Raw genomic sequence first — 13,640 nt, 5'->3', positions numbered from 1 at the left:
TGGGCGACTGAAGGGCAGGGAAGGAACTCTGGCTGCAATGCTTTCCATAAAGCTTTACAGACCCCCGAAATTATGGAGGACACATTTCGCACGAGAAAAGACACTCGCGTCTTGTTTACCCCGAGTCTACCATGACCATGAAGCCTTGCGCGGGCAGAAGAGTGCGCATGCATGACGTGCACGCATTGCCGAGCGATGCAGACACACCAACACACAAGTATAAATACTCACAACGTGCGTAGGCCACTTGCGTCGGTTACAGCGTGCAGTTAACGCAGAAGTATAAACCAGACTTTACCCCACACACGAAGAAACGAGAAAGATTAAGCAAAAAACACAGAATATAAAAGACTGTATGATGGAGAAAAAAGTCTAAAGTCCAAGTCCACATCCAGAATGCAGAAAACCTGAATAATATTCTCCGTGCACAGCAACAGGCTCTCCCCTCCCAGGTCACAGAGTGATCTCCAGCTACTAAAAGGCAGGCAACTGGTGCTCACCTTCCACGTTTGTCTCAACGTTTCAACCTCCCTCGTCGCTTTAATTGGTGAAATGTGGAAGCTTTGAATGGCAGAATGGAGTTGAACAACAGCTCACGTCCCATCCCACAGCCTTCTTGCCACGAAGTTTGAGTAGGCTGCCTCTGTTTCCTGCAATCCTCTTGGAGACTGCAGAGCACTGAAGTGACGAAACGAACCCCAAACTTCCACATTCACCTCAATGTTTCAACTCCCCTTTTCGCTCAGCAATATGGAGTCAAATATTGACTCACAGCCTGCCTCACCATTCCCAACGTCCCTTTCTACTGCTAGATTTATGACCTCGCTCTCTGTTCTACGTTGACAAATACAGTTCTTTGCAAGGGTCTTAGGCACCCTAGCAATGTAAATGTACCTCAGACTTCTGCACAGTACTGTAAATTTCCTTTCTCAAGATTCAATCTCCTAAATTCCAGAGATCACAACCATAATTTGTGTATTCAGTGACATTTGGAGTCCACATCCCTTAACAAATAATCCAAAGTTTGGTCACAGAACAAGATTCTTAAAAGGCAAAAGAGGTAAAAAGAGTTGGAGATCAGAATCAAGTGTGATTACTGTGAAATGTATTGTTTGGCAGCAGCCTTACAGTGCAATACATTTAAAAAATTACCATAGTTTAATTTAATGTAATTTATTTATTATTTAGAGATACAGCATGGAATAGGCCTTTTCAGCCCAATGAGTCGTGTCACCCAGCAAACCCACCTATTTAACCCTAGCCTAATCACAGGACTATTTACAATGACCAAGTAACCTACCAACCGGTACATCTTTGGACTGTGGCAGGAAACCGAAATACCTGGAAGAATCTACACAGTCATGGGGAGAATGTACAAACACTTTACTGACAGCACTGAGACAGAGCTCCAGAGTCCAGAACGACCCAGGCTGTAATAACATCACTCTGTCCCTGGCCCAGGCAGTTGTTCACACAAGCTTCAAGATCACCACCATCGTGCCAGTGCCAAAGCATTCCACTGCCACGGGCCTGAATGACGTCCACCCAGTTGCACTCACCCCCACCATTGCAAATTGTTTTGAGAGACTGGTTCTATCACATCTGAAATCCTGTCTGCCCACTACCCTGGACCCCCATCAATTTGCCTATCACACCAACAGGTCAACAGAGGACGCCATCTCCATGGCACTTCACTCTGCCCTGACCCAGCTGGACAGCCTCAGCTCTTACGTCAGAATGCTGTTCATTGACTTTAGTTCAGCATTCAATACTGTGGTCCCCTCCAAGCTGATCGCCAAACTTCGCCAGCTTGGTATCAGCTCATCTCTCTGCAATAGACCTTGGACTTTCTGACTAACAGACCCCAATCAGTTAAGTTAGACAACCTGTCCTCCTCCACTCTCACCCTGAAAACTGGCGTGCCTCAAGGCTGTGTGCTGAGCCCTTTTCTGTACTCCCTTTTCACCTATGACTGCGTCCCTGTACATGGTTCTAACTCCATAATCGAGTTCGCAGATGAGACCACGGTGGTTGGCATCAGAGGGGATGACGAGACGGCCTACAAGGAGGAGGTCCAGCACATGGCCACGTGGTGTGCCGACAACAACCTGGCCCTTAACACCCAGAAGACCAAGGAGATCATGGTGGACTTCAGGCATTCCAGGAGCCACACTCACATCCCCATCTACATCAACGGAGTGTGTATCAAGCTTCAAATTCCTTGGCGTCCACATTTCCGAGGATCTCAACTGGTCCCTGAACTCCTCCATCCTGATCAAAAAGGCACAACAGTGCCTTTATTTCCTGCAGACCATCAAGAAAGTTCACCTCTGTCCCAGGATACTGACGGACTTTTACCACTGTACCGTTGAGAGAATACTCACCAATTGCAACTCAGTGTGGTGTGGCAATTGTCCTGCATTGCACTACAAAGCACTCCAGTGTGTGGTGAAAACTGCCCAGCGGATTATCAGCACCCAGTTGCCCACCATTGAGAACATCTACCATAAACACTGCCTGGGCAGGGCGAAAAACATTATCAAGGATGCATCTCACCCTAACCATGGACTTTTTACTCTCCTCCCATCCGGTAGGCACTATAGGAGTCTCCGCTCCCGCACCAGCAGGCACAGGAAGAGCTTCTTCCCTGAGGCTGTGACACTGCTGAACCTCTCATCACAGCACTAAGCAGTATTGCATCCATATTGTACTCTCTCAGTACCTTTATATTTGTGTGCTGTAGCACTTTTTTTATTCACAGTTATTTTGTAAATAACACTATTCTTTGCATTTCTGGTCAGATGCTAAATGCAATTCATTGGCTTTGTATCTGTACTCGGCACCATGACAATAAAGTTGAATCTAATCTCATCTAATCTAATCTAACCACTACATGGCGATGGTGGCCAAAGTTGTAATGAGAATGTTTTAAAACTGAATAAATAGGCAAGTGAGGTAATACGTAGTACAAAAAGAGAGTAGAATAGTGAGGTTAAATTTCAGAAACAAGGAGCAAAATGCAAACTGCTGCAGGAGTTCAATAGGTTGAGCAGTATCTGTGGGGGGAAGCAGATAGTTGATGATTTGGGTAATGACCCTGTTCAAATTGTGGACTTGTATTTGCAAAGTTTGTCTTCTTTTGCATATTGGTGTTGGTCAGTCTTTGATTATATTGTATTTCTTTGTTCTACTGTGAATGCCTGCAAGAAAATGAACCTCTGGGTTGTATCTGGTGACATACACATATTTTAATAGTAGATTTACTTTGAACTTTAAACTTTATCCCTCTGCCTCCACAGATGCTACTTGACCCCTGAATCCCTCCTGCAGTTTAATTTTTGCTCTAGGTTCCAGCATTTGCCTCTCCCATGACCCCAGAAGTTAGGATTTTGCAGCTGAAAGCATGGCATTCAAAAGTGAAGTAATAATTACAAGTTCAGGATTGGAGGAGTGCCAATATACTACAGAGTTGCAGGGTTGAAGGAGATCACTGTGGTGGAGAGCGGTGTCATTTTGCAAAACATCGAAGACAAAAAAGTAGGAATTTCTAAAGCCAAGATTTAAATGAACTTTCAGACAACAATGTTATAAATGACTGTCTTTACAGAGAGGAGGATAAAGGGGTAGGGCCAGACCAGTAAGGTAAAATCTTCAAAATGAAAATTAAAGTTCTAATCAGTCACGAGAGATCATGAACACAACCCAGCACATCACACAAACCAATCTTCCGTCCTTGGACTCACTTTACACCGCACGCTGTCAGAGCAGTGCTGCCAGGATAATCAAGGACATGACCCACCCAGCCAACACACTTTTTGTCCCTCTTCCCTCCGGGAGAAGGCTCAGGAGCTTGAAGACTCGTACGGCCAGAATTGGGAACAGCCTCTTTCCAACTTTGATAAGACTGCTGAACGGATCCTGACCCGGATCTGGGCCGTACCCTCCAAATATCCAGACCTGCCTCTCGGTTTTTTTGCACTACCTTACTTTCCATTTTCTATTTTCTATTTATGATTTATAATTTAAAATTTTAATATTTACTATCGATTTGTACTCCAGGGAGCGGGAAGCGCAGAATCAAATATCGCTGTGGTGATTGTACATTCTCGTATCAATTGTTTGGCGACAATAAAGTATAAGTCAAATTCTGTGAGCAAAAAAAAAATCCATTGAATTAAGCTAGACGTGAAGCACCAAAAAGAATTAAAATCGAAATTGAGAATTTTGAGGATTGAAATTTTGGAAAAGTAGAGAAATAGAGAAGAGAATGATGACAGGAGATGATCATAGTTTCATATTACTGTGATTGATATTATTGCATTTACCAGGATAAGATGCAAGAAAAAATACAAATTGCTTTTAGATTTACATTTTATTTAAGCCCTTCCTTCTGAGTCTGAGTCATCGACTCATACAGTGTGAAACGGGTCTTTTGGACTAACTAGTCTATGCCGATCAAGACAACCATGTAAGCTGGGGTCATTCATCTGTTTTGGTCCATATCCCTCTAAACCTTTGCTGCCATTGTATCAGTCGAACTGTCTTTCAAATGCTGTTAGTGTACCAGCTGGTGGGTCAGATTGAAAAGGTCAGGATGTTGGGGCCGGTGTTCGGCTTGCTGCTCAGGAAGTTTACTCGTCTCTACACTGAACTGAAGCTCTGGCCTGCAACTAATGGGCCCCTGGGTCAGCTGTGACTTGCTTCCTGGCTGTGAACTCGTTTTCATCAACTTTAGTTCTGAATGTTATTTCCTTACTTTTATTGTTTGCATGATCTATCTTTTTCTCTGCACACTGGACGTTAGGCAATCTTTTTTAATGGGTGCTGAATCAGTGCTGAAGGAGGGTCTCGGCCAAAATGCTGACTGTTTATTCACTTCCATTTGAGGTTTGTGTTTGTTGCTTCTTCACTTAAAGTTGGCTTTCTTTTTCCATTCCTAGGAAAGACATTCTGAGGTTTCTGGATGCAGAGAAGGACATTTCAGTGCTGAAAGGCAGGCTGAAGCCGGGGGATATCATCCATTATATTGTTGACAGGGACAGGACTCTGAATATATCCTACAGCCTGTACAAGCTATTGCCAAAGATATCGCCAATGAAAAATAAACACTTCAAACAATGCGCAATTGTTGGGAATTCTGGAATTCTGCTCAACAGTGGCTGTGGACAAGAGATTGATGCTCATGAATTTGTGATAAGGTAATACTAAGATAATAGGCCTTGAAAAGCAAAACTCTGCAGAAGCTGGAAATCTGAGATAAAAGCTGAAACTGCAGAAAATCCTCAGCAGGTCAGGAAGCATCGGTGGAGAGAGAAACAGATGACATGTCATCTAAGTGGGGAAAATTTAGAAGGACATTCTAAATATTCCCAGATCTGCTGAGAATTCATTGATTGAAATGTTAGTTCTGCTTCTCCTTCCACAGATGCTTCCTGAATGGAAGGTAACATACCTGTTTGGAGCAATAAGGAAAGTTGATAAACACTAAATATCCTACTTCAGGTGAAGGAAGTGCTGCATTTTAATGGATAGAAGAATGGCTAAGTTACTGGAACAAGTGGGCAGAAATAGGTCTTTGTCCGGCAATATATAATAAGTTTTGTGCTAAAGGGTTGGGCCTCAACATTGTATAAACAGTAAGAATAATTTGGGCAAAAGCATTGAAGATGTGATTGCCAAGTCTGCTGAGGACACAAAGGTAGGTAGGGAATGAAGTTTTCATTGATTGTATTGTATTTCTTCCTCCAGAAGGACCACCACCCTGCCATTGGGTTTGGAGGCTTGCATGCCTCGATGACCCAGAGAGCTATTCTGGCTCGAGTCAGGGCTTTATGCTTTGGATCTTGGTAGGGTCACCCATAAGAAACAGGTCAAAGTGCGGAGGCCAGACTAAGAATGGTCTACCAGTCCTCCAGGTTTGGGGGTTCAGCTCAGGGTGAACAGCCTTGACTAGTAAAACAAAATTGTTATGGAAACAATAATGAAGAATCCTTCCACATCTGAGTGGCCAAGAACAGACAGAGATGGAGGACCTTCATTGCTGCCCTAAACACCAGTGGCATAATGGGCATAAGTAAGTAATTGTATTTCTGTGTTTTACTATGAATGTCCACAAGAAAACGAATCACAAGGTAGTATATGGTGACATATATGTACTTCGATAATAAATTTACTTTAAACTTTGCAATGGATTCTTTCTATTGCAAGGTGATGATCGAGGATGTATGAAGGTTACAAAGGGGTATAGCTAAGTTCTGTGATGGGGCAAAGATCTGGCAAGGTGGAGTATAATGTGGGAACATGTGATGAAAGATTTCATAGAGCAGAAGGATATGAGTGCACAAACTGGAAAAATCTCCTATGCTGGTACAGCAAACAATTAGAAAAGTTAACCAGAATGTTATCAATGCCAGGTACATTGATTAGAAAAGCAGGGAAGTGGAGTGAGTTTACAGAGGAAGCTGCAGGCGGATACATTACTATATTTAACAGACTTTAGATGGGTACAAGATAGAAAAGGTTTAGTAAGATATGTGCCAAACAAAGGCAAGTAAGCTGAGTTCAGATAGACATCTTGGTTGGCATGGATGAGTCGGGCTAAGGGCCTGGTTCTGGGCCGCATAACTCTATGACAACACTCAGTCACTACTTTATGAAGTACACCTGCTCATTAATGCAAGTAGCTAATCAACCAATCATGTGGCAGCAACTCAATGCAGAAAAGCGTACAGGTGTGGTCAAGAGGTTTTGTTTTGCTCAGACCAAACATCAGAATGGGAAAGAAATGTGATCTTAGTGACTTTGACCATGGAATGATTGTTGGGGTCGGACGGGGTGGTTTAAGTATCTCAGAAACTACAGATCTCCCGGGATTTTCATGCACAACAATCTCTTGAGTTCGTAGAGTTTAGTGTGAAAAACTTTAAAAAAAACATCCAATGAGCAGCAGTTCTGTGGATGAAAATGCCTTGTTAATGAGAGAGGTCAGAGGAAAATAGCCAGACTAGTTCAAGCTGATGGGAAGGAAGAAGTAATTCAAATAACCACACATTACAACAATGGTGTTTAGAAGACCATCTCTGAAAGCACAACACATCGAATCTTGAAGTCGTAGGCTACAACGGTAGAAGACCTTCTCCGTGGATTGTCACCTTGTCGTGGTGGAGAAGCTTGTGTGGTTGTGAGATCCCGAGAGCGATGCCGTCTGGAGCTATGCTCCTGGTAGGGTCACCCATGGCGGTAAGGTCAAGGGTGAGGTCCCTGACAAAGAACAATCCAACCGAGACCTCAACGGAACAGGCAGACGAACTTACTTCGAACTCAACGGCTGTGAAGGCGGATGAAGGCTGCAACAAATCCATCAGCTCCAATCGTCGTGGTTTCCGTGCCATTGGAATCAGTTGGTTGATTTGTGAAGTATCGTGTGCTTCTTGGAGTGCAACATCAAGTACACGTTAAACAAATACACGCACAGGTGTCTTCACTCTGTACGGTATGAAGACCATCATCTTGAACCTCGAGGGATAGCCACGACGACAAGAAGACCACGAACATACAAGCAGCGGTCGCTTCATTAGCTACATGAGCTAACTAATAAAGTGGCCACTGAGAGTACAAAACTGCCAAAACTTTAAAACAGCTGGTGTCTGTTGGAATTTACCACCTGTAGTTGGCTTCAGGTCGAAACAGCGGAGATCATCTTTCAGCAGTAGCCTCAAACTTGTAAAATGCTTTGAGGTATCCAGAGGATGAGATGTTACTATCGAACTGCAAGTGGCTTAATTGGCCACTGTAAGCTGCCTGAGTAAATTGGTAGCATCTGGGGGGAGTTACTGGGAATGTGAAACGGATAGGCTATAGACAGCATAGCTCAGTGCTCTCAGCTCTGCTCAGCTCCACCCAGCCCCTGATTTTTGCAGCTCAGGGCTAGGGAGAGAAGGCACAGGGAATTGTCCTGTTCCGTCTGGAAGAAGTTGACAGGAACCCATCCCACCAGTCCTAAAAGCTTGTTCGTATTGCGGGCTGTCCATAAGATTGATTGTCACATGTACATCGAAACATACAGGGGGATGTGTCACTTGCATCAACAACCAACATAGTCCGAGGACGTGCAGGGGGCAGCTCCCAATGGTCGCCACACTTCCGGCATTAATATAACATGCCCACAAATGGCTAACACTAAACTGTACATCTCCTGGAATGTGAGAAGAAACCAGAACACCAGGAGGAAATGCACGTGGTCATGGGGGAGAATGTACAGAAGCTTTACAAGCAGCACCAATTGAACCCTAATCTTCCGATTAATGGCACTGTAAAGCATTACGCAAACTGTTACGCTACTGTGCCGTCCCATTTGTAACCTAGGCTGTTGCCAGGCACTTGTAACCTAGGGAAGAGCTGTAAATGAGAAGCTAACACACAGACCAAGTCATCAACAAATCGCAATTTTTAAAAAAAGGATCCAGTTCTTTCCCGGTGTATACCCGGCTTGAAGCACAAGAAGAGTTTATTCGTCAAATCACAATTTCTAAACTTTTTATTTTTAAAAATGTAGTAACATTTAACTGTCCTAAACTATAGTCTTTCTGAACTAGGTGCATTTCTCCTCTGAGTACAGTGGTGTGAACATACCATGTCGTGCAAAAGGGCATTTAGTAATCTGATCACAACGTAATTCAAGGGTGTAGATGTCAGTGTCAGCCATCTTGGAAGTTGTTGTTAACAAATGTCGCTTACAGCCATGACCACTTTATTTGCTCATTCTATGTCAAGATAACCCTGTGCACTATAAAAGTCAGAAATGAGATTAATGATATTTTTAAAAAGATGAATAAAATCCTGGTGTTTATTTTTTAGAAGAATTCCCGAAAGGCTGCTCCGGGGTTTCAGCTCTAAGGACTCAATTTGGTTCGGAATGCTGTTGCTTGCTTATACTGTTTGCAAGATTGTGTTTTTTTAATTGGGTTCTTCTGGATTTCTTGCTTTGTGGCTGCCAGTGAGCAGACAAATCTCAAGGGTGTATAATTTATACATACATTGATAATAAATTTACTTTGAATCTTGAATTGAGATGAAGTAAAACAGATATGGTAAGTGTGTACAGACCTTGGTTAGACCATGATGAAGAGTTCTATATCGTTTGTATTCTGCTCTTACACTTCCTCGCTGTTCTAATGTGATGAAATGATCTGACTGGTCAGCATGCATAACTAAGGAAGTTCTTGCAGAGGGAAGTAAATAGTTGGTGTTCCCTACCCTAGAGGCTTGTAGAATATGGATTGCTGGAGATACTTAAAGGAAAGGCAGATAAAATGTACTGTTGTAATGAATCAATCTGTGCGAATGGTATGCAAGTCAGCTTTTTCATTGTACCTCGGGACCTCAGCGAAATGGTAAGCACAACACTTTACAGTACCAGTGACCCAAGTTCAATTCCTGCTGTAAGAAGTTTGTACATTCTCCCCATGACCACATGGGTTTCCTCCAGGAGCTCTGGTTTCCTCCCACAGTCCGAAGACGTACTAATTGGTAGGTTAATTGGTCATTGTTAATTGACCCGTGATTAGGCTGGGGTTAAATCGGGGATTGCTGGGCGCCACAGCTCAAAGGACTAGAAGAGTCTATTCTGCGCTGCATCTCAATAAATAAATAAATAAACATGATAGTAATAAACCAATTTGCCAGTTTTCACAATAAGAACACAAAGAATGATACCAGTACCGAGAAATTATTCCAATCGCCAGAAAAAGCCTGGAAAATGATAGAGGCCTTCAAGATTATGAAGAGATTTGATAGATTAGATATAGAGAGAGGTAATATAATAATTCCAACAGAGAGTCTGGAGAAAAACTATCTTGCCCCCGAGGGGTAAGAATATGGGACTTGCTGTAGCTCCTTTTCTACTTAGTGTTACAGTCATTGTGTGATCAAGACAGTATATTTGTTTCAACTATTTCCTTTAATTGATGTAGTTAAAGGTTGGTATGAAAGGATATGTGGGTAGTGCAAAGGTAGAGACACACGAGCCACTATCTCAGGACAGCAGAAACCCCACGATCAATCCTGACTTCGGGTGCTGACTGTGTGGAGTTTGCATGTCCCCCTGTGACCACATGGGTTTCCTCCAGGTGCTCTAGCTTCCTCCTATATCTCGAAGATGTGCACATTGGCTTAAAAAAAAATGAAGAATAGATTAGCTTTATTTGTCACAAGTACAATGATATGTGGGCACGTGGCTAAGTGGTTAAGGCATTGGACTAGTGACTGCCTGAAGGTCGTGAGTTTGAGCCTTGGCTGAGGCAGCATGTTGTGTCCTTGAGCAAGGCACTTAATCACACATTGCTCTGCGACGACACTGATGCCAAGCTGTATGGATCCTAATGCCCTTCCCTTGGACAACATTGGTGTCGTGGAGAGGGGAGACTTGCAGCATGGGCAACTGCTGGTCTTCCATACAACCTTGCCCAGGCCTGCGCCCTGGAGAGTGAAGACTTTCCAGGCGCAGATCCATGGTCTCGCCAGTCTAACGAATGCCTTTATTACAATGATATATACGTCATTGGCATCGACGACCCAGCACAGTCTGAGGTTGTGCTGGGGGTAGACTGCAAGTGCCACAATGCTCCGGGTGCCAACATAGCTTGTGCCCTGACTAAGCTATACATCGTTAGAACGTGGGGGGGAAACCAGAGCATCCTGAGGAAACCCACGGGCTCACGGAGAGAACGTACAAACTCCTTACAGACAGCGATGGAATTCAGAATCAGAATCAGAATATAAAGTTTAATATCACTGACATATGTCATGAAACGTTGTTTTGCAGCAGCAGTACAGGGTAATACACAAAAAACACCACGAATTACAATGGGAAATATAGATTGAAAATTAAATTCAATATGTAGTGGAAGGGAGCTAAATAAAAATAAGGTGGTGTTCATGGGTTGACTCATTTTCTGTTCAGAAATCTGATGGCAGAGGGGAAGAAGGTGTTCCTGAGTGGTTGAGTGTGTGTCTTCAGGCTCCTGTACCTCCTCCCTGATAGTAGCAATGAGAAGAGGACATGTCCTGGGTGATGAGGATCCCTAATAATGGATACTGCCATCACCTTTTGAGGGTGTGTGGGGAGGCTAGTGCCCATGATGGAACTGGCTGAGTTTACAAACTTCTGCAGCTTTTTCCGATCCTGTGCAGTGGCCCCTCCATACCAGACGGTGATGCAATCAAGTAGAATGCTCTCCATGGTACATCTGTAGAAATTTGCTGGAGTTTTTGGTGACAGAACGAATCTCTTCAAGCTCCCAATGAAATATAGCTGCTGACATACCTTTTTTGTGATTGCAACAATACGCAGGGCCTAGGAGCGACCTTCAGAGACATTGACACCCAGGGACTGGAAACTGCTCACCCTCCCTACTGCTGAACTCCGACCTTCTGATTGCTAGCACTGTAAAGCCATACATACACTGACCGCTAGGTTAAACTACCCCTGTGAGTAGATGGGTGGTAGTATTTAAGGCAGCTGATTTGGATGTGAGAATTCACTAAAATAGAATTAATGTAAATGAGTAGTTGATGGTCGATGTGGACGTGGTACTTGTTTCTTTACAGTGTGTCTGCATTGTTCTATGTTAAAGGAGATTAGTTGATACAAGATAGAAGCTAGAATGTAATATGAACCCTAGCCTAAACTAAATGGGCAGAACGGCTTGTTTCCCTGCTCTAAAGATTATGTGACTGATGCACTATCAATTACTCCAAAAGACTGGAAGTAGAGTAAACACTGAAAGGCTTTTACTAACAGTAAATGGACCCACGTCCATGCTGAGTATCTGTCCTGGACTGAGGGAGGAGCAGTGACACAATCACCTTTATTCAGGGGTCTGTGGGAGGAGCCACAGGAGCAGTCAGCAGAAGGGTGTGTCCAGACAGGTAACCCAGTTACAACCTATATACATGGTTTACCACAGTGACACTTTTAAACTTGCAGACTGCAGCCCAGTAGTCTACATGCAAACATCAACAACTGCCGTATCTCCTGTGGGCTCTCCTTCACACTCCCTGGTTGCCTGGCATTTTACAGTCATACCTAATGCTCCTCCGATCATTTAGAAATTCCTGAACTGTCAGGCACATTTCATCTCATTTCCACTCTTGGATTTAGCAGCTGGAATCTCCTGAGAACGTTGGATTAAGTCCCAACATGCAGTTCAATTGGATTAGCTGGTTCCTGCTGCCTCTCAGTCTGGAATGAAATTGATGCATCTGTGTACATCAAAATCTCAATAGACTCTTCTGTACTTGTCTTCATGTATACATTACAGCAGAGCCTCTTGTCTATAGAGAATCCCACTAAAATTTTCTTCTAATAATACTCTACTCTTCACCTTCTTTCTTGCATGTTCATTTCATTTGTAATCTATTGAATGTAGTAATTACCTCAATATGAAAGCCTTCTGAAAACTTAATCTTCCTTGATTCTAACCCTGCTCTGCTCTGCTAAGAGGCTATTGTGTGAGTGAACAATCCCGATGGCTTCCTACCTGAAGTATTAACCAATGTATTTCAAAACTGAAGCTGTAAAAGGGCACAGACTCAGAATTCAAGGATGTCCCTTTAGGACAGTGATGAGGAGGATTTCTTTAGCCAGAGGGTGGTGAACGTGTGGAATTCATTTACCCAGATGGCTGTGGAGATTGAGGCATTAAGAACATTTAAAGCAGAGGTTGATATGTGCTTGATTAGTAAGGGTGTTAGAGGTCATGGGAAGAACACTGTAGAATGGGGTTGAGAGGGAGAATATATCAGTCATGATTGAATGGTGGAGCAGACTCGATGGACTGAATGGCCTACTTCTGCAACGTCTAATTGCATGTTCACTCTTTTCCTCTATCTTCATGTCCTTTCTTTCCTTTTCCACTCTGACTTTTTATTTTCTTTCTCCCTCTCTGTTGTGACCTTTCTAAATCAAGGCTGCACAGGGTGGTGGAACAAGCTTGGTGAGAGGCCACTTTCTAAACATAATAACTTGCAGTTGAGAGACTCACTTTGAAATTCTTCTGTGCGTTGGGTTTTCCTTTGACTTGTGTCATGCAAGCTTTGCTTCCCTGGTTGCTGGAAATTAATCGCTTCATATAATTTTATTGAAGCTTATTCGGAAGTTGAACTTCCTCATTTACATTATGCCTGTAGAAAACATTAAGGGTCAATTTGATAACTCTAAATATACACTCAGTGGCCACTTTACTAGGTATAGTTATACCCCTGCTCATTAATGCAAATATCTATCCAATATTTTATAAAGCTGTAACTATTGTGCTCGATATTGGGGGAGAATGCAGAGAGCACACCAGCACATCAGCATGCAGGCTATTCAACTCAACTTTATTGATAACCTTCCTTGTACAATATGTGAACTCCTCCCATGTGGGAGCAGCTGTGAGGCATAGGGTTAACCCATTAACTACCACAACTGAAACACTCAATTTCAGTGAATATATTTTCAATGCAGTTCCATAGACAAGTAGTACATGCCTAGTTTTCCTTTTTGTTTCAAGAAGAGGAGATGTTATAACAATATAACAATTACAGCACGGAAACAGGCCATCTCGGCCCTTCTCATCCATGCCAAACTCTATAAGGCA

General features: G+C 43.1%; 1 protein-coding gene across 2 annotated transcripts in view; it reads left to right on the top strand.

The window, feature by feature from the left end:
• The window catches only part of st8sia2 (ST8 alpha-N-acetyl-neuraminide alpha-2,8-sialyltransferase 2), a 67,522-nt gene that overhangs the window by 30,669 nt on the left and 23,213 nt on the right, over positions 1–13,640 (top strand). For both annotated transcript variants that reach the window (XM_063066544.1, XM_063066546.1), the window contains one exon: positions 4,941–5,198. In XM_063066544.1, the coding sequence (XP_062922614.1) occupies positions 4,941–5,198 (258 nt within the window). The remainder of the gene's footprint in view (positions 1–4,940; positions 5,199–13,640) is intronic.

This window comes from Mobula hypostoma, chromosome 13 (genome assembly GCF_963921235.1).
Source record: "Mobula hypostoma chromosome 13, sMobHyp1.1, whole genome shotgun sequence".
In the NCBI taxonomy this organism is placed as follows: Eukaryota; Metazoa; Chordata; class Chondrichthyes; order Myliobatiformes; family Myliobatidae; genus Mobula; species Mobula hypostoma.
This window is presented reverse-complemented; position numbering and strand designations above follow the sequence as displayed.